At 39.2% G+C, this 20,040-nt stretch overlaps 1 protein-coding gene and 1 long non-coding RNA gene across 2 annotated transcripts in view; one reads left to right on the top strand and one right to left on the bottom strand.

Annotated features, from left to right (window-relative positions):
- scn3b (sodium channel, voltage-gated, type III, beta) overlaps positions 1-20,040 on the top strand; it is a 34,585-nt gene that overhangs the window by 1,931 nt on the left and 12,614 nt on the right. The window contains exons 2-5 of the mRNA XM_078426586.1: positions 9,353-9,513; positions 12,739-12,964; positions 15,780-15,918; positions 18,498-18,594. Coding sequence (XP_078282712.1) covers positions 9,353-9,513; positions 12,739-12,964; positions 15,780-15,918; positions 18,498-18,564 — 593 coding nt within the window. The 3' untranslated portion in view covers positions 18,565-18,594. The remainder of the gene's footprint in view (positions 1-9,352; positions 9,514-12,738; positions 12,965-15,779; positions 15,919-18,497; positions 18,595-20,040) is intronic.
- LOC144608820 (uncharacterized) lies at positions 279-2,056 on the bottom strand. Its single transcript, XR_013549240.1, has 3 exons — positions 1,980-2,056; positions 519-573; positions 279-317 (listed from the first exon to the last, which is right to left on the bottom strand). It is a non-coding gene; the product is annotated as an uncharacterized LOC144608820 (long non-coding RNA).

Raw genomic sequence — 20,040 nt, 5'->3', positions numbered from 1 at the left:
AAGTATTTTACTGCATTTGGTACAACATTTGGTTGGTTAGTTGACATGGATAATGTCGCTCTGTGTGATTTGCTACTTGTTGACTGCTCATTCTTAGCTACCAAAGTAATTGAACAATGTCCATGTGCAAAAATAATATGCTTATGATCTAAAATAACAGCTTGGAATAAATTAGTCATATTTATATTAGCAGACACAGTCAACCGTTACAGCGAAGCACCAAACTCCAAAACGGATTTGGATTTTGAGCAGGCTTCTTTGCCGACTGTCCTAAGTGTTCTCGTACATTCTGGTTTCCTCCATTGCTGATGGCCGTTCTGAATCAAACAGATAGTTTGATATTAATACAATACAGGTAAACCTGTCTAGGAATTGTTCAAGGCTAATGGTTAGTTGGACACAGTCATTGGAAGCTAGAAAGATTTTGTAGAAACTCACTAAGAACTGCACTGTTTGATTTTAGGGATTTCTAGGGATAATCAAGCTTGTGAAAGCAAATGGATTTAATACATACTTACTTTTCCTAATCAATAATTTACTTGTTTGATCCACATCCAAGGCCACAAACACATTCTTTTAAGAAAGAAGAAAAAGTGAAAGAGAAAAACAATTGTGTTACAATGTTATAAATACACAACTTTCACATTCTGAAAGATGAGAATTTGAGAGGTATAGTGTGGTCCCTTTGTCAAGATCCATAATGGAAATGTAAGGGATTTAAAAAGTCCAGAGGCAGATGGAGAAAGATGGCATGGGAATTTAATACCTAGGCATCTCTCGTCTTAAAAGTTGGCAAGAATTGTTGTCTAATTTATGGAGATCAAATTAAAATACATCAAGGAACCAAATCCCCTTGAGCTGCTAAAGTTCAGGCCATAGAAAATATATTAGAATGCTAATTTTTTTTAAAAAAGAGATAATTTTGATGCATGTAACTTGCATGTTGTACAATTTAAATGGTATTTAAGGTGCCTGCATTAACAAAAAACTAAATATTTGTAAGAAAGTTAAAAAGACAAGTAATTAATTTTATAAGGAGAGAATCATCAAACTATTGCACACATTAAGATAATATGTGTGCGCCGTTATGGAGACTGTGGAGAATAATATGGAGAGTCCAATTTGTATATCCAAGATTTATTCAAGATTCTCTTAAAACCTTATGGCGGCACGGTGGCGCAGCAGTAGAGTTGCTGCCTTACAGCGATTACAGCCCCAGAGGCCCGGGTTCGATCTAGAGTATGCACCGAGTCTCTCCGTGACACTGGGTTTTCTCAAAGATATTCAATTTCCCACACTCCAAAGACGTATGGGTTTGTAAGTCAATTGGCTTGTTTAATGTAAATTGTCCCTAGTCCATGTAGGATAGTGTTAATGTGCGAGGATCGCTGGTCGGTGCGGACTCGATGGGCCGAAGGTCCTGTTTCTGTGCTGTATCTCTAAACTAAACTAAACCTCACATTATGGATGCATGTATAATCAAGTATGTCATAAACAATATCATTAGAAAGCAATCTCACTTTATCGTACCATTCTTTTACAAACACATTAGCATTAATGGAACATCTACGCATTCTAGAAACATCTGAGAATATTCCCTTGAATCTATTTTACCACTACCTTTATAAAAGTACACTTCCTCAACTTTGTATAAATCACATTTACTACATATAGCTTTTCTATTAAATTTGATGTCTGAAGCTGAGAATCATTCTGGATCTCAACCTTGTTTTTATTAGAGACTCAATTGGTGGTATAATATCAATTTATACATTGAAAATATAAACAGAAATCAAAATGAAAACCAGCATTTTTTATTTTATCTGCAGATATCCCTGGTTTTAAATGTTCGTGTATGTTTCACATTTAGAATGGAATTCAAATTTGTTCCAAAATGGTTGGGTGAAAACCATCACTATCCATTTAAAAAGTCAAATTGAGCATTCACATTGTCATTGTTTGTATGGAATTTTACTCACCAGACCTCTGCTGTCATGCTTTGCCTTCTTCCCACGGTGTTTCTTAATTAGACATGAAGATTCAAAGGTATGGCTTACATCATGTTTATTTTAAGATACAAGCCATGTATTGCTGAAAGATACAATAGGCTTTCAATATAAAGTAAAGTCTAGAAGAGAATGGTGGGGTGTACGACATGTAACCAGTACACTTTAACGCATTCCAACACATTTTTGCAATCATGTAACACATTCAATAGAACTTCAATGCCCAAGCGTGGGAATTTCCACTGATCAAATCCATAATACTCTTGAATGCTTTTCTGCATTACTGCTGTCGAGGCTGACATATAGATTTTTGTACATCAATCTGACCACATGAATGTTACATATTTGGCAGTTATTTCATGGCCTTCTCTCTCTCAAAAACTGTAGCTAATTTTATAACATTCTGACAGAATAAAAATAAATCTCAAGGTTCTCGTGGGCATTTATTTTTGGATTCGCTGCATAAGTTGTCAACTAAGCGAACTTGCAAGAAACTGACCTATTTTATGATATAATTCAATTGCTTTACTTTGTCAATCAGTAGACCGAGGTTGAACGTTTCTCTTCAACATGAAGGATAACATTTCAAAAGAATGGAATTGAGGGACGACATTTGCTCCTTGCATCAGTGTTGGATACCTTAGTGAATACTGACTATTACTTCCATTGGCATAGAGTTCAAGTGAAATATTTTGCATGCTAAGTTGGAAAGCCGCCAGTAGTTGGTTGTTCATTATACTTCCAGTTATTATTGTCCTTCTTATTTTAGTAACAATAAATAACTGTCATTTCATGGGTGAGAATATTCTTCCTTACACATTGAAGAAACCGAGTCATCATTTGAGATGGAGAACTGATAAACACTCAATATTCTTGATCTTTTGGCTCTTTAGTGATTAATTGAATGATACAACCCGGAAACTGACACATTTGGCCTACAAATCCACACCAACCATTGATCTGTTATCCCAATTTTACATTCACTCACTATAATTTTTACAGATGGCAATTCCCACGGAGCACCCAGTAGAAACCCACGCAGTTACAGAACGTGCAAACTCTACATGGACAGCATCTGAGATCAAGATCGACCCAGATCTCGATGTTATGAGGCAGTGGGTTCTACCAGCTGTGTCACTGTACTACCCCTCTTCCTGTGTCGTCAGGAATGATGCCAGGTTCGACAGTGACCACAATGGCACTCGCAGTAGGGTGAACTCACGTAAGAAGGCGGGGCAATCTCAGGCTTCTCCCTGCAGTTCATCCGTGCCTTGATAGGAGGTAGTGGCGATCTCGGGTTTATCTTGGCAGCTTAGCTTTGGGTTTGAAGAGGCAGAGCTGGCGGTCTCTGGATTATCCTGGTGGCTCAGTGTTTGCTGCTGTGTGCAGGCGCAGTCCCTTGTTGTCCGTGGGCAGCAAGGTTCTCAGGCTTGTCCGGACATTCATTTAGCCTCAGCTAAATGAATGGTAGATTCATTTAGGCGAGTGGTAAATTTAATCCCACAAGTGTGTTTTACAGTGGAAAGATAGGGTGTTATGTAAATCAATGAAGAAAAGAAAATGTCATCACAATGATGCACACAATGTAAAACTCACCTACATCCAGATTCAATCCAAGTGGGGAGGCAGATTACCATTTAATACATGTATTGCATTCATAAATAAATACATACTACACATTGTTGAGGAAGTTTAATCTTAGGTCCTTAATTTAATCCCAAGCATCGAGGTTTCCCAGATTTTCTCTTGAAACTTGCCAATGAATCCATGATTATCTAATCTGACAATAAATATTGACTTCATGAATGATCCTGTTAAGAACTGTTTTCCAAAAAGCGTTTGTGTTTGTTCCTGATAAATTTTGTAAGAAGCTCTGCGAACATTGAAATAACTTTTATTTTGCTTATTTCCATTTTCGATTACTTGCTTCCTGCAGTTTACATTAGCGGGTGCTTGAGAAGCAATACTGCAGAACCTCAAACTTCAGAATAAGCAGTTCCTGATCCACCTGTGGCTGCATAATGCAGAGACCTTGTTGCAAGGACCAGGAGTTAATACGAGACAAGAATGTGAAATTGGAATAGTGCTAGGCTTGTCGTGGAAATTTAGAGCATGCAGTTCATGAGGGGATTAGGGGCTGAGAGCGGTGCAATTTTTGTTGGTAGGGTTTGGAGAGGGCGGGTGGGGGGGAGGGGGGGGGGTGCCCGGGGAATATTGGGATTGGCGAACGTTGGTGGAAGAGATCAAGGATGCCTCAGGTTTGGGGGTGGAAGTGTCACAGGTTCACTTTAGTGTGGAGATTGGGGCACAGTGATGTAGGGAAGTAACTTATTTGCTTAATGGATTTCCTACATCAACACTCTGGTACTGTGTATTATCCCAGGATAGCCCAGGTACAAGAATCTGGGAGATTGGAATCCAGGTTACCCTGAAACCGAGTTAGGTTCAGAGAAAATAGGTGCAGGAGGAGGCCAGTTGATCCTTGAGCCGGCTTCATGAGGTAGACTGTCAGGAGGCAGTGCCCAGTGACTCAGAAATCGTCGCAATGATACTCTATTCCATCTAAAAACAAAAACCACTGTTCTCGATAACATTTCTAAGATATTCTCTCACAATAAGCAAACCAATATAAATTTACTACAAGCCCACCGACTCGCACAGCTATCTGGACTACACTTCTTCCCACCCGGTCCCCTGCAAAAAGTCTATCCCCTACTCCCAATTCCTCCGTCTACGCCGCATCTGCGCCCGGGATGAGGTGTTTCAGACGAGGGCTTCCGAGATGTCCTCGTTCTTCAGAAAACGGGGCTTCTCCTCCTCCATTATAGATGAGGCTCTCACTAGGGTCTCTTCTACATCCCGCAGCTCTGCTCTTGCTCCCCCTCCCCCCACTTGCAACAAGGACAGGATCCACTCGTTCTCACCTTCCACCCCACCAGCCAGCGGATCCAACATATCATCCGCCAACATTTCCGTCACCTACAACGGGACCCCACCACTGGCCATATCTTCCCATCCCCTCCCCTCTCTGCGTTCCGCAGAGACCGTTCCCTCCGTAACTCTCTGGTCCACTCGTCCCTTCCTACCCAAACCACCCCAACCCCGGGCACTTTCCCTTGCAACCGCACGAGATGCAACACCTGTCCCTTTACCTCCCCCCTCAACTCCATCAAAGGACCCAAACAGTCTTTCCAGGTGAGACAGAGGTTCACCTGCACCTCCTCCAACCTCATCTATTGCATCCGCTGCTCTAGATGTCAACTTATTTATATCGGCGAAACCAAGCGCAGGCTCGGCGATCGCTTCGCTGAACACCTGCGCTCGGTCCGCATTAACGCAACTGATCTCCCGGTGGCCCAGCACTTTAACTCCCCCTCCCATTCCCAGTCTGACCTCTCTGTCATGGGCCTCCTCCAGTGCCATAGTGAGGCCCGCCGGAAATTAGAGGAGCAGCACCTCATATTTCGCCTGGGCAGTTTGCAGCCCGGTGGTATGAACGTCGACTTCTCCAGCTTCAGATAGCTCCTCTGTCCCTCCCTTCCCCTCCTCCTTCCCAGATCTCCCTCTATCTTCCTGTCTCCACCTATATCCTTCCTTTGTCCCACCCCCGACATCAGTCTGAAGAAGGGTCTCGACCCGAAACGTCACCCATTCCTTCTCTCCCGAGATGCTGCCTGACCTGCTGAGTTACTCCAGCATTTTGTGAATAAACCAATATAAATGTTGTACTTCTGAACAAAATGTCCATGTGCATAATTATGTACCAGCGTGTGTTTACAGTTTCCTCCTTTTTCAGGTTCTACATAGTTTACTTTATAATTGTCACGTGTACAGTGGTACAGTGAAAATCTTTAGTGCTAAGCATAACGCTTCAAAGAAAGGCAGGCTGCTCAGATCACCTTTCTGGATGCTCTCAGCTGATGTCTTGTGAATCAAGGGGCCCAGGATGTCTCCTCACAGCCAGCTCTATCTCCAGTTATACCGATATACATATCTGTTGGGAAACTATACAACATATGTGACCTGCCTATTGGAGGACAAGACATTCTTTCCCCACCTCCCCCCATCACTTTCATGTCTGTCATGGCCTTCTGGTTCCGTGCTCAACACTTTCCTGCAGGTTACTCAACTGCCGAATGGCAAGAGTTGGTATACCAGTCATCTTATGATGTCATATGATGTAATTTGCAAACTCTCGGTGAAAACCCACATATAATTGTTGGGTCGTTATCTTTGAGAAGATAGCTACTCTTTACTTGGACAAAGACAAACATTCTAGAACAAAGGGACATAGTTTTGGATTATGGAGACGGCCATCTCTAGCTGAGGTAGGACTGATTGCTTTACACAGTGTTGTAAAGCTTTGGAACTCTCCACTGCGAGGGCTGTGGATGCTGACACCTGCTGTTATCATCCAGACAATAGATTTCTACTGATGGCATTTGCTTTACATAATCAGGCAATACAATCATGAAAGCCGTCATCAGCGAGACATCAATGAATCTGGGCGCAAACTTGTTACTTTGCTGACCTTTATCCTCTTTTACAGCATAGCCAAATCCACAATCCATCAAACTGATCTTTTAGTGTGTGTATCAGAGGGAAATCTGGATCCAATATATTATTGAACCAACTGAATTAAACCTACTCCAGCAAATAATCTGCCAAAGTACATAATCTCTAATGAGCTCGGTGTTACCCCCTGCCTTTCCTGCATCTTGTACATAATTTATTTAGATCAAGATTGACCCCAAACCTTATTTTGAATTCCATTAGTTGTCAAAACATTTAATTTGTTTATATAATTGAACCAAATATATTGAATCCTTGGTGAATTTTGTTCAACACTACTTTAGGTTCTTTCTCAATTGAGTTATTATATTGCCTCAGGTTGTGAGCAGTGGAAAATTGACTGGTCAATCCCGTCTTTACCTGTGGTCGTCACTGTGAAACCCTCTGGTAAACAAGGCAATGCTGTAATGCAGAGCATCAGCTCATGGTTCTATTTTGTTGTTTGCTAAATAGCGGGTTTTTGATCTCAACCAAACAACCTTGCATTGTGAATGAAGCATCATTTAATAGAAAAGGAGTCACATTCAAAAGCATTCATCACCTAGCAACGTGTTACTGGGCATTATTAAGGAGGTCAGGTTGAAATGCAAAAAAGGTCAACAACCTAAAATGTTAACTGTTCCTTTTTCTACAACAGCCAATATGCTGAGTATTTCCAAAATGTTCCGTTATTATTGCAGATTACTTTGCACATTACACCACAATTCTTTGGTTTTGTGTTAGGGGGGGAATTATTCCTTCTAAATATTAATTCTAATAGATCTAATTTTGTAACTATAATCTCTTTGGCCACGTAAATAATCACATCCTCATTTTTTATTGAAGATTTTGGTTGAGACTTGCAGGATTAGATATATTATTATGCTCTTTGCTGTCTCTGTTAAACAACAAATAAATTAAAATAGAGGAAGATGGATTCCAAAAAATTACAAGGATTTTTCATGAATTAAATTTAATTCATTTAAATGTCAGTTCCCAAATAGATTTATGTCAGGAATAATGTCTAATCTTTTGTAACCAATGTATAAATAAATTATAAAATACTTTAGTGCGACTGTACACTGAGCATTAAACATAATCTGGACAAAATACATTAGTAAAGAGTTTGAAAAGATTTAGAAAATGTTGACGTCAATGACTACAGATTTTAGATCATTTACTTATGCAGAAGGATAAAAGAGTTACATATAATTAGAGAAAGGCAAATTTAACTGAACGATTAAGGGATGGAAATAAGCTTCTACGATGAAATACAGTGGGAAGTCATTAATACGTGAACTGCACAGGCTTTAGTAATCAACAATCTGTTTAAGAAAAGAACTCCAGTCATGTTTAATTCTTAGAAGAATTAGGAGGTCTGGCTTTTTATAAAATAAGATGAGAAAGTTCTATGTTAATTTATAAATGCTGATAGCATATTCTGTTTGATTTAAAATTAAAATATTAATCTTCCAAATCTATAATTTAGATACTATAGTAACACAAGGCATTGCAATATTAACCAAGACAAGTTTACCAATATTAAGCAGTACGAGGGAGGTGTGGGGCAGAAACTGGTTGGTGAAAGACGGAAGTAGGTGTGGAGTGGATAATGGGCAGATGGATCCAGACAGGGGAGGGGGGTCGCAGAATGGATGGGAAAGGGAGAAGAGAACAACATGGAGAGGTTGTGTGGGTGTGGGAGAAGAACACTGGGGATATGGGTGATGTAAAACTGGGAGAATTCAATGTTCAAATCCAGTGTTCTGATTTTTATGCCAGGTTCTAGCATCTGCTGTCTCTTTTGTTTTCGCACTACTGCTCAAGGCTAGGCTAGGTGACACACATTTCTGCCCAGAGTTATGCCCACCTGATCACAGCTGATCAATTTTGGAACTCTAGAACCTGTCTGTTAAAGAAGCTGAAGGTGGATACAGGCCATTTACACAAATGAAGCAATTGAGAATGCAAAGTGGCACAAGAGTATCAGGCGAACAACCCAGAGCACTGGTGAACAGGACATGCATGAAGAGCCTAAAGATTTAGAAATGAGAAAACCATATAAATTGACAATTGAATTAGAAGATGCAGAACTCTAGGTAGGATGGTTGAGATTTTAAAGGATGTGCTCAGGTGAGTCAACAGATTTCTCTTATCCATGTCCATCATGTTCTTTAGTATGATTCTAAATTAATATTTAAATGATAATAATGTAAGGGTTGAGCGTAAACAAAGGAAAAATCTATGTCACATGATGGAAAAATATTACCTGTCAAATGCTCCTGATAAAATAATGATGTTCAACTGAAATGAAAAAAAAATAGTCATTGCTTAAATGCATTCTTTATGCACTAAGGTACATAAAGTGGGTATAACATTTGGTTATAAATAGTTAAGTATGTTAACATTTTAGAGTTAAATATTTTAACCTTGATTTGAACAATTAAAGTGAACCTATTCCATTTCTCCCCAAAAAATACAAACTCAAAAATTCATTTATGTATAATGTAGATCGCAGAAACCATGGAGAAACATGAATGACAGCGTGATGCATTAGGATGGTTGAAGTCTGACTGGCTTTGTGGAACACCATCAGTCGGAAACAAGCAGAATGTGATTTTCCTATGCAAAATTTAAAAAGTGCTGGAGTAACTTGAGCGGTTTGTTTTGCTTAAGATTTCTGCATGTGCAGTTTCTTGTGTCTGTGTGATTGTCCTATATAGCCTATCCTCAGTTATGAAAAGATGCTATCTTGAGGTGAATTTAGACTGGTTTCTGTTTTTTTTCTTCCACAGTACGGTGTTGCCAGTTAGTCTGCGTTGAAGTTCCTTCAGACACTGAAGCCCTACATGGAACCAATATGAAACTTACTTGCATTTCCTGTGTGAGGAGAGAAGAAGTTAATACAGACACCATGGTTGCATGGACCTACGTCAATAATGATCAAGAGATATCAGTACGTGTCTACTTAAAAATATAAAATAAAGAAGTTGAATATTTTATTCACAAGGTAAAAATAGATCTCTGTTAAATATCAGGTTGATATTTACAGGTAGACATTATACAATGGGCAAACTAAACAGACAAAAAACTTAGATGGGTGTGGCCATTTTGTTGGTCATTAACACGTTTCTGTTAAGAAAATTGAGGGGTCAACACAATATTACCACGGTCCATATCATCTAAGCAGTCCTTAGCATATTGAAGACAAAAATCATTATTTAGAAACTGAAATTATACACTGTTGAAATAAATGGATATGCATTGATTATGTTGTTTGAAGACTGCAATCCTTAAATTCCCATAAAAATAACTAGAATCTATCATTTTTGTATCATGTTATTATTTTATTAAGTAAAACACAATGTCCTGGAGTAACTCAGTGGGTCAGACAGCATCTCTGGAGGGCATGGACAGGCAATGTTTTGAGTCAGGACCTTTCCTCAACTGATTGTAGAAAGCTTAAAAAGAGGTGGGGGTGGGACAGGCTTTGGTCTCATCCCATCACTTTTCAAGCTTTCTTCCCCCTACTACAATCAGTCTGAAGAAGAGTCCCAACCTGAGACATCGCCTATCCATGTCCTCCAGAGATGCTGCCTGACCTGCCGACTTATGCCAGACTTTGTGGTTTTACGCACGGTTTCAGCATCTACAGTTTTTAGAGTCTCAATGATAGTATTACATTATTAATAATACTTTTTGTCCACTGAACCAAACTAATCGGATGCATATTTTTCTGTCACTGGAAAGCCCCTCTGTCCAGCTCCCATCTCAGTTCTCCCCCCACCCCTGGTTCTATCTGCCCATCACCCCCTCCCCATCTGATTCTACCTATCACCTACCAGCCTCTATTCCAACCCTCTATGTTCTACATCGAAGGTATTTATTCGGATGGAGTAACTCAGCAAGTCAGGCAGCATCTCAGGAGAGAAGGAATGGGTGACGTTTCGGGTCGAGACTGAAGAAGGGTCTCGACCCGAAACGTGACCCATTCCTTCTCTCCTGAGATGCTGCCTGACCTGCTGAGTTACTCCAAGATTTTGTGAATAAATACCTTCGATTTGTACCAGCATCTGCAGTTATTTTCTTATACTACCTCTATGTTCTACAATGTGCTGCAAATCTTTCCTGCCCCCTCTCAGTCCTAATGCAGGGTCTGAAATATCAAGTTATATCTTATGCCCTCACACATATTGTTCAACACATTGAATTCTTCCAGCATTCTGTCTTTATTCACACAGATAAAACCTTTCCCTTGTAAAGCATTAAAAAAATGCAGATGCCTTAAATCTGAATTTAAAAAGAAAGTGCTGTAAATACTCAGCAGGTCTAACTGCAGCAAAGGAAACAGAGGCAAAGGAAACTGTGGCAAAGGAAATTTCTAGTTACTGACTTTTCAATCAGAAATTCACCCATGGTTGGTAGCATTAAATATGCAATCTCGTGGTTGCTGCATGCTGAATTATGCTTTCAAAATTCAGCTCCACTGACTTTAACAAAATTAAATTTTGGAATCAGACTGTAATACAAAGTCATTACTATATTGTGCAGTTCAGTTCTCCTGACAGATGAGAAAATTCTAACATCTCTAGAATGGGGAGAAAATAGGTCCCAAGGGCAGCACAGCGGTAGAGTTGCTAATGTACGGCCGAGGAGACTCAAAAGAAGTATAGTTTGTAGGTTAATTGGCTTTGTTGAAAAATAAATTGTAAATCGTCCCTAATGTATAGGATAGTGCTAGTGTACGGGGATGATCGCTGGTCGGCCCAGACTCGGTGGGCCTAAGGGACTGTTTCCACGCTGTATCTCTAAAGTCTAAAGTTTCTAACTTCTGAATGGAAAATGGGGTAAAGATAAGATCAATAAACATTAGAATATTATGTGTCCATTATAAAACAACTTGCTGGAAATCAAAAAAGGTTTAAAATGTTTGCGTAATCAAATGGGAAAAGATCCCCAAAATAGATAGTGATTATTAAAATTTGAATTAAATATCATAGTAAAGTCAAATTGATTCCCAGTGTAATTAGTCTGATGATTACATTGTAAAATAATTAAGCCCCTTCTCAATAAAATATAAAATTTGCTTCAATTACATTTTAGCAGCTCAATATAAATTCAACATCTGTGTATTGAACATCCTGAAATCACTGTATATAGTGAATACATTTTTAATTAGCAGCTACAATGTAATTCCCCTTCTTTGTGAATGTTGCAGAAAGTATATTGGAGAGTGGAACTTGTGCCCAAAGCAGGGTACATATGGCTGGCACTTTATAACCAGTATCAGAATGAAATATTCCCTGGCAGATTAATATTTAGTGTCCATGTACAATGGATCAATTTACTGAGAGTCAATGCAGAACTAATCCTGCCAGGTGAAATAGAGTTCTCATCCTACCAGGTGAAATAGAGTCTTAGTTTTAGGTGGAATCGAGTTTCAAGTGAAATTATGCATTCCTCACATTTCCATGCCTAGATTCCCACTAATTGATGTTGTTTCAGACAAGGGATGTATATTAACAACACAATGATCAGCATGGATAATTGTGCCAGAGCTTTTATTTCTGGACTTGTAAACGGTTTAATTTATTCATTGTTTTTTTAGGGGATTTAGTTATGTTTAGTGGTTCTTCTTTCTCCGTTTAAATTTTCAGGAATATTTGGTCTTTTGATATTGTTATGCTATAATTTTACTATTTCATGGTGAAAGCTCTCCAGTTGCTTTCTAATAATTTATAAGTTGAATAGTTTATCTGAGTTTAGATTTGAGCTATATGGATACGAGGAAGGTTCCACATTTGATGGTAGTTTTGTGATCAACTGCTTAGTCCCATTGGGGTGAAAGCTTTCATGTCAGAATTAACCTCAGTACCCCAAGGCTAGTGAAAGAGAGAGAAAAATATTAGCACATTTCTGAAGCCTGCTACAAAACAGTACTCCACTGTTGAAGGAGTATATTGGTGGAGACAGTGCAGGAGTTATCTTATTCCCCTCAAGGGTGAAAACAGTTTGTAAAAACTCAATATTTTGTTTTAAATATGGGTAAGGCACCAAACAGATGCATTTGCCTGCACCTCAGCACAAGTCAGTGTGTTCAGAGGTTGGAATTGGGGGAAGTGGACATATTAAGTTGGCATTTTAGCAATAATCGATGATGAAATCTGTGTCTTTGTGACAGATTTATGAGTTCAACGGAGCGCCACGAGGGCTAAAAGGACCTTATCACGGCAGAATTCTGTGGAGTGGAAGTAAAGATCTGCAAGATGTATCCATAACCATAGTGAATGTTACACTTAACGACAGTGGTTTGTACCGGTGCACGGTCAAACGCTATTTTAATTATGAGATGCACAGACCTTCTGTGACAAATGTGAAAGAGGTTCAGCTAACAGTACATGAAGACGGTGAGGAGATTAAGTTCTGTGTGCTGAGAATTGCAGAATTTAGTTCATAGCACTGATGGTTATTATTGTTTAGCTTGTGAAAGGCATCAACATTTTGAACACTTCTCATGGATAAAAGTTTTGTAGAATACTCCACAAACCTATAATGATTCAAAGCCTTGAGTAGAACTAATGAATAAATAATGCTACATTTTGAATTGTGAAACATCATTGTTAAATATTAATTTTAACTTTGGTATTCACATATAGGTTAACATATAACATTAAGTCTTAAAGACATACCTAGCAATTTGTAGCCTGTCTGGATTGGCTAATTGCAGTTCAGGTAGCAGCTGGCTGCTGATCTCCCCTGGGATAAAAGACAAAAATAAAACAGCACATTTTAGATCTCCATCCAGGGATTCATTCTGAGTTCTGAGGAATAAACCTCCTGACACACTATGTCCAAGCACATAAAGCACCACTTTCACAAGAGGGCAATGTCAATAAATGGTTCTTTAAAGGAACTGCCTCTTCAGAGAAGGTGATAAAACATGGGAAGGAAGCCATAACTAAAAATATAATTATATAATTGCAGTTTATCAGGTTAGAATAGCAAGGGTATAATGGGTCCAAAGAATGCAATCGGGAAAATAATACATTTAATCCTTCATTTACGTATAGCAATTATAATCAACTTAAGTGAATAGTTTAACATTTTTTGGAATATATTCTATTGGAGAATAAATTTAAATTTCTTCTATTTCTAACTACAGTATACTGAAAACTTAATGAAGAGTAAAATATTTATTGCCATTTGAACTTTAATTCATCTTTCTCATTCTTCATTTAAAAAATTTATGTTAGCCTATATGTGTATATCATACTCATCCAGTTCGTCTGAATAGTGTTAGAAATGTAGCTGTAAAACTGTAAAAGGGCGGCACGGTGGCGCAACGGTAGAGTTGCTGCTTTACAGCGAATGCAGCGCCGGAGACTCAGGTTTGATCCTGACTACGGGTGCTGTACTGTAAGGAGTTTGTACGTTCTCCCCGTGACCTGCGTGGGTTTTCTCCGAGATCTTCGGTTTCCTCCCACACTCCAAAGACGTACAGGTATGTAGGTTAATTGACTGGGTAAATGTAAAAATTGTCCCTTGTGTGTGTGGGATAGTGTTAATGTGCGGGGATCGCTGGGCGGCGCGGACTTGGTGGGCCGAAAAGGCCTGTTTCCGCGCTGTATCTGAAATATGAAAATCTGAGATCTGAAATATGAAAACTCCTTTAATTTATTACTACTTCAGCATTTTAATCAATGAAATGCTGTGAAGAAATTAACAACATTTCTCCAAAAAGGCACCTCAGTCGCAATGGAGTATGGGCAAAATAAATGATCACAAGTTCACATCCAGCCCATCAAGTCCACTGCCATTCAATCATGGCTGATCTCTGCCTCCTAATCCCATTTTCCTCCCTTCTCCCCATAACCCTTGACACCGTTCTAATCAAGAATTTGTCTATCTCTGCCTTAAAAATATTCACCGATGGCCTCCACAGCACTGCGTGGCAATGAGTTCCACAGATTAACTAACCTCTGACTAAAGATGTTCCTCCTCACCTTCTTTCTAAAAGAGCACCCTTTAATTCTGAGGCTATGACCTCTGGTCCTAGACTCTCCACCAGTGGAAACATCCTTTCCACACCCACTCTATCTATGCCTTTCATTATTCTGTAAGTTTCAATGAGGTCCCTCCTCAACCTTCTAAACTCCAGTGTGAAGAGGCCCAGTGCTGTCAAATGCTCATCATATGCTAACCCACTGATATACTTGCTTATATTGTTTATTAAATTGGATGGTTTGACTCTTCCTTCAAGGCAGAAGCTTTCAACATGCAAGGCCTTTAAAATCTACAAAATATCCTTAAAGATACTAAACATGCAACAGGAAATGAGAGAAACTAAAATTTACCTCTAACAGAATTTAGAACCTGAGCAATTTTAAGTTGCATTTGGCTCCAGTAATCCCACAACTGAACATTTTAATTAGTATTTCAGTAAACATTGATAAGTAAAATTAAGATAGACATATGCATGGAACTAAATAGAAGCTGAAATATCAAACACACAATTTCAAATAGTAGTATTTGTGGGTGTTATTCTGGTGAAGCAACAATCCATGCACACACAAAAAAAAATCAGAGATGGAGATGGTATTAATAGTATTATATTAATATATTATATAATATATTAATATATTAATATATTATATTAATAATATATACCATTAAAAAATCACTTATAACTCATTCAACAAAGCTCAATCTTCAAATAGCTTGCATATTTAGATTGTAAATGGAAAATTAAAGCTGCTGCTATTTTACTAATTTTATGATTACACTGCCAGAAACTGTAACAGTGCTCCCTCTGGAGGAACAGGAGGTCACTAACAATGGCATTTGGATTCTGTGGTTCATTGCACACATCCAGATACCATAAGGTCTGTCAGTTGTAGTGTCATGATGATGATTAATTCACCATCATTACATCAGCAAATACTGGACCAACTTGCTTTCAACTTCAAATCTTAAGCTGAAACTTTTCAGCAGCAGACATCTTTCGGACTAAATATTTAGCAATGAAGCCTGTGAATCATCTCTCATTGCAATGGATCTAATCAATTTCAAACCGTCATCTCGAACAGCTTCCGATTCCAATAGAGAAAGTGGGAAAATGAAAATATAACATTAGATTCCAAAGAAAGTTTAACTCGATATAAGAGAGAAGATTTCAAATAGCATGTTCTTTCCAGAAGCTAACTGGTTTCCATTTCTTTCTAGCCCTTCAAGATTTCACTTCATACATTTCAGAAATTATGATGTATCTTCTCCTTGTTTTCCTCACTTTATGGCTTGTTATAGAGATGATATATTGCTATAGGAAGATTTTGAAATCAGAACAAGCTGCACGAGGAAACGAGTAAGTAACATCAGGACATTGTGTACTTGTTTTGGTCCTGATTTTGCTGAGGCATTGTCAAGGGGATTTAATATTATTCTTAGAATATTAAACACCTGGTAAATGCAGATGGTATGTTGAGGATCTAAAATAATCGCTGAGCAAGTTTCAAGACTCTGTGGTTTGACCAACAGCATTCTGCATAAAACTCAGCAGTTTAGGGGGACTCAGAATAAGCTAGTAGAATGTGTGGCACCTTACCTCCTCATCAGGGTCTTGATGGCCTTCAATGGCATGCACATTAACAGTGCATTCAGAAAGTATTCAGACCCCTTCACTTTTTCCACATTTTGCTACGTTACAGCCTTATTTTAAAATGGATTACATTCTTGTTTTTTTATCATCCATCTACACACAATACCCCCATAATTAAAAAGTGAAAACAGGTGTTTAGAAATTTTTGCAAAGTAATTAAAAAGAAATAACTGAAATATCACATTTACATAAGTATTCAGACCCTTTACTCAGTACTTTGTTGAGGCACCTTTGGCAGCGATTACAGCCTCAAGTCTTCTTGGGTATGACGCTACAAGCTTGGCACACCTGTATTTCGGTAATTTCTCCTATTCCTCTCTGCAGTTCCTCTCAAGCTCTGTCAGGTTGGATGGGGAACGTCGATGCACAGCTATTTTCAGGACCCTCCAGAGATGTTCGATTGGGTTCAAGTCCGGGCTCTGGCTGGGCCACTCAAGGACATTCACAGACTTGTCACGAAGCCATCTTGCTATGTCTTGGCTGTGTGCTTAGCGTCGTTGTCCTGTTGGAAGGTGAACCTCCGCCCCAGTCTGAGGTCCAGAACGCTCTGGAGCAGGTTTTCATCAAGGATCTCTCTGTGCTTTGCTCCGTTCATCTTTCCCTCGATCCTGACTAGTCTCCCAGTTCCTGCCGATGAAAAACATCCCAACAGCACGATGCTGCCACCACCATGCTTCACCGTAGGTATGGTATTGGCCAGGTGATGAGCGGTGCCGCTTGGCATTCAGGCCAAAGAGTTCAATCTTGGTTTCATCAGACCAGAGAATCTGGTTTCTCAGAGTCCTTTAGGTGCATTTTGGCAAACTCCAAGCGGGCTGTCTTGTGCCTTTTACTGAGGAGTGGCTTCCGTCTGGCCACTCTACCAGAAATTCCACATTGGTGGAGTGCTGCAGATATAGTTGTCCTTCTGGAGGTTCTCCCATCTTCACAGAGGAACTCTGGACCTCTGTCAGAGTGACCATCGGGTTCTTGGTCACCTCCCTGACCAAGGCCCTTCTACCCCGATTGCTCAGTTTGGCCAGGCGGCCAGCTCTATGAAGAGTCCTGGTGGTTCCAAAGTTCTTCCATTTAAGAATGACGGAGGCCACTGTGCTCTTCAGGACCTGCAATGCTGCCAAAATATTTTATACCTTTCCCCAGATCTGTGTCTCGACACAATCCTGTCTCGGAGGTCTACGGACAATTCCTTCGTCTTCATGGCTTGGTTTTTGCTTTGACATGTACTGTCAACTGTGAGACCTTATATAGACAGGTGTGTGCCTTTGCAAATCATGTCCAATCAGTTTTGTTTACCACTGGTGGACTCCAATCAAGTTGTAGAAACATCTCAAGGATAATCAATGGAAACAGGATGAACATAAGCTCAATTTTGAGTGTCATAGCAAAGGGTCTCAATGCCTCTGTAAATGTGATATTTCAGTTATTTCTTTTTAATTGCTTTGCAAAAAAATTTAAACACCTGTTTTCGCTTTTTTATTGTAGGGTATTGTGTGTAGATTGATGATTAAAAAAATGAATTGAATTCATTTTATAATAAGGCTGTAATGTAGCAAAATGTGGAAAAGGTGAAGGGGTCTGAATACTTAATGAATGCACTGTATATAGCCACAGAAATGCAAAGTAATTAAGCAACTGGGTCCATTCCCGTATACATTCAGATAGGTGGCTTAACCCAATTTGAAACTGCCTCTGTCATTGTTGATTGAGTTGACTATAGACAAAGGAAAGCATCCTTGACCTGACCTCCCTCTGAACATTTATATGAGAACTATTGTGCTAATGCTTTGGCCCACTCTCAGATGCCTCTTCCCAGGTTACATGAACATTGGGCCCAAGTCCCAATATCAGTCTGAAGAAGGGTCTTGACCCTAAACCTCACCCATTCCTCCTCTCCAGAGATGCTGTCTGTGCCGCTGAGTTACCCCAGCATTTTGTGTCTATTCCCAATATCACATTGGATCAACCAATCAATCACAGGGAATAGATTCCAGCGTTTCTTTGGATGTGCTTCAATTTCTGTGTCTTGGATGCTTAAAGTAATTAATTCTTATTTAGACCTTAGTATATTTTGTTCATTCTTTTTGTTAATGTTTACTTTAATTATTCTTGGCTCTTTTGAAATTGCATCAAATAAAATGGTAACGTTAGGTATTTCATGGAGTTTACTGGATAAAAACAGAAAATTGTTTTTCTTGTCTTTAGTAGACCAGGTCCAAGGCAATCACAATGAAATTATGTGACGTTCTGGACATTCAAATTGATTTCCAATCCAATTACCTTTACAGGGCAGACTATCTGGCGATACCCTCTGGAAACAAAGAGAACCACTCAACCGTTCCTGTGGAAGAATAGAAACATTTGCTTTGGATCTAGGATGCATTGGTAAGAATAATTTGGTATATGTTTTGTTCAAAGTAAAATCAAAGCTTCAAAATATAGAGTTATCAGGCAACATAATTTTTTTATTAGAAAGTACGTTGTGGGAGATTCTTAAAACAAATCAGTTCTAAGGTCATATCATTAAATGTTATCATATCATATCATATCATATATATACAGCCGGAAACAGGCCTTTTCGGCCCACCAAGTCCGTGCCGCCCAGCGATCCCCGCACATTAACACTATCCTACACCCACTAGGGACAATTTTTACATTTACCCAGCCAATTAACCTACATACCTGTACGTCTTTGGAGTGTGGGAGGAAACCGAAGATCTCGGAGAAAACCCACGCAGGTCACGGGGAGAACGTACAAACTCCTTACAGTGCAGCACCCATAGTCAGGATCGAACCTGAGTCTCCGGCGCTGCATTCGCTGTAAAGCAGCAACTCTACCGCTGCACTACCGTGCTGCCATATATGTTTATATATGTCTAAAAACATGATTTGGAATTCAAATGTACAATAGGAGTAAGTGTTTATGAATAGCCTCACTGAAAATGGTCCCTATACGTAACTGGAATGTGATACTCAATAAGCAATATTCATATACCAATAAGCTAAAGCAAATCCAGTCCATTTAAACTCTGATCATTGTTTTTAGTTTTCAATGGAGTTCTCATACATGGAACTAGATGCTATCAAAATTAGTTTCTGCTATGTTCGTTAGCTTCAAGTGAGGCCACAAGGAATAAAGATTTATAAAATAAGAACATAAGAATCAGGAGAAGGTATTAGCCATTTCATCCTTCACTCGTTGCTTTCTGTCCAAGAGCCAACTTTCTATCCATGTCATTATACAAACCCCAACTCCATGTGTCTCGACTTTAAGGATAATCTTCTAACATGGGACCTCAATGAAAGCTTTCCGAAAATCCAAATATACCAAATACACTGGGTCCCCCTTATCCATGCTTCCACCCACATCCTCAAAGGATTACAGTTGAGTAATCAGTAATCAATCGTAATTTCCCTGTCATTTTTCTGATCCTATTATTTTTTGCAAGGTGTTTTATTGTTACAAAGCTCATTATTGATTCCAACAATTTCCCTGCGGTGGACACAAGGCTAAATGGTTGGTGGTGTGACTCAGAATGGATGTGATGCAAGATTTCAGGAGGAATCAATGGATCTTTTTCTGGTGATCTCTCCCATTTTGGTTGTTCATGGAGTAATCAGTTATCCAATCAAAGAAGAGCTCTGAATGGATATGCAGAGAACAAAGGACCACCCAGGTGCAGGCTATCACACCCTGCAGGAATCTTGCAGTCGGTGAAAATTCATGTGCCTGTGTTGCCCGATACTGTCAGCACTATCAGTAAGTTTGCAGATGGCACTAAAGATATCGTGAATAGAGAAGGGTCTCGACCCGAAACGTCAACCATTCCT

The sequence above is a fragment of the Rhinoraja longicauda genome, chromosome 32 (genome assembly GCF_053455715.1).
Source record: "Rhinoraja longicauda isolate Sanriku21f chromosome 32, sRhiLon1.1, whole genome shotgun sequence".
Taxonomy (NCBI): domain Eukaryota; kingdom Metazoa; phylum Chordata; class Chondrichthyes; order Rajiformes; family Arhynchobatidae; genus Rhinoraja; species Rhinoraja longicauda.
Note: the sequence above shows the minus strand (reverse complement) of the source record. Positions and strands in the feature narration are given on the sequence as shown.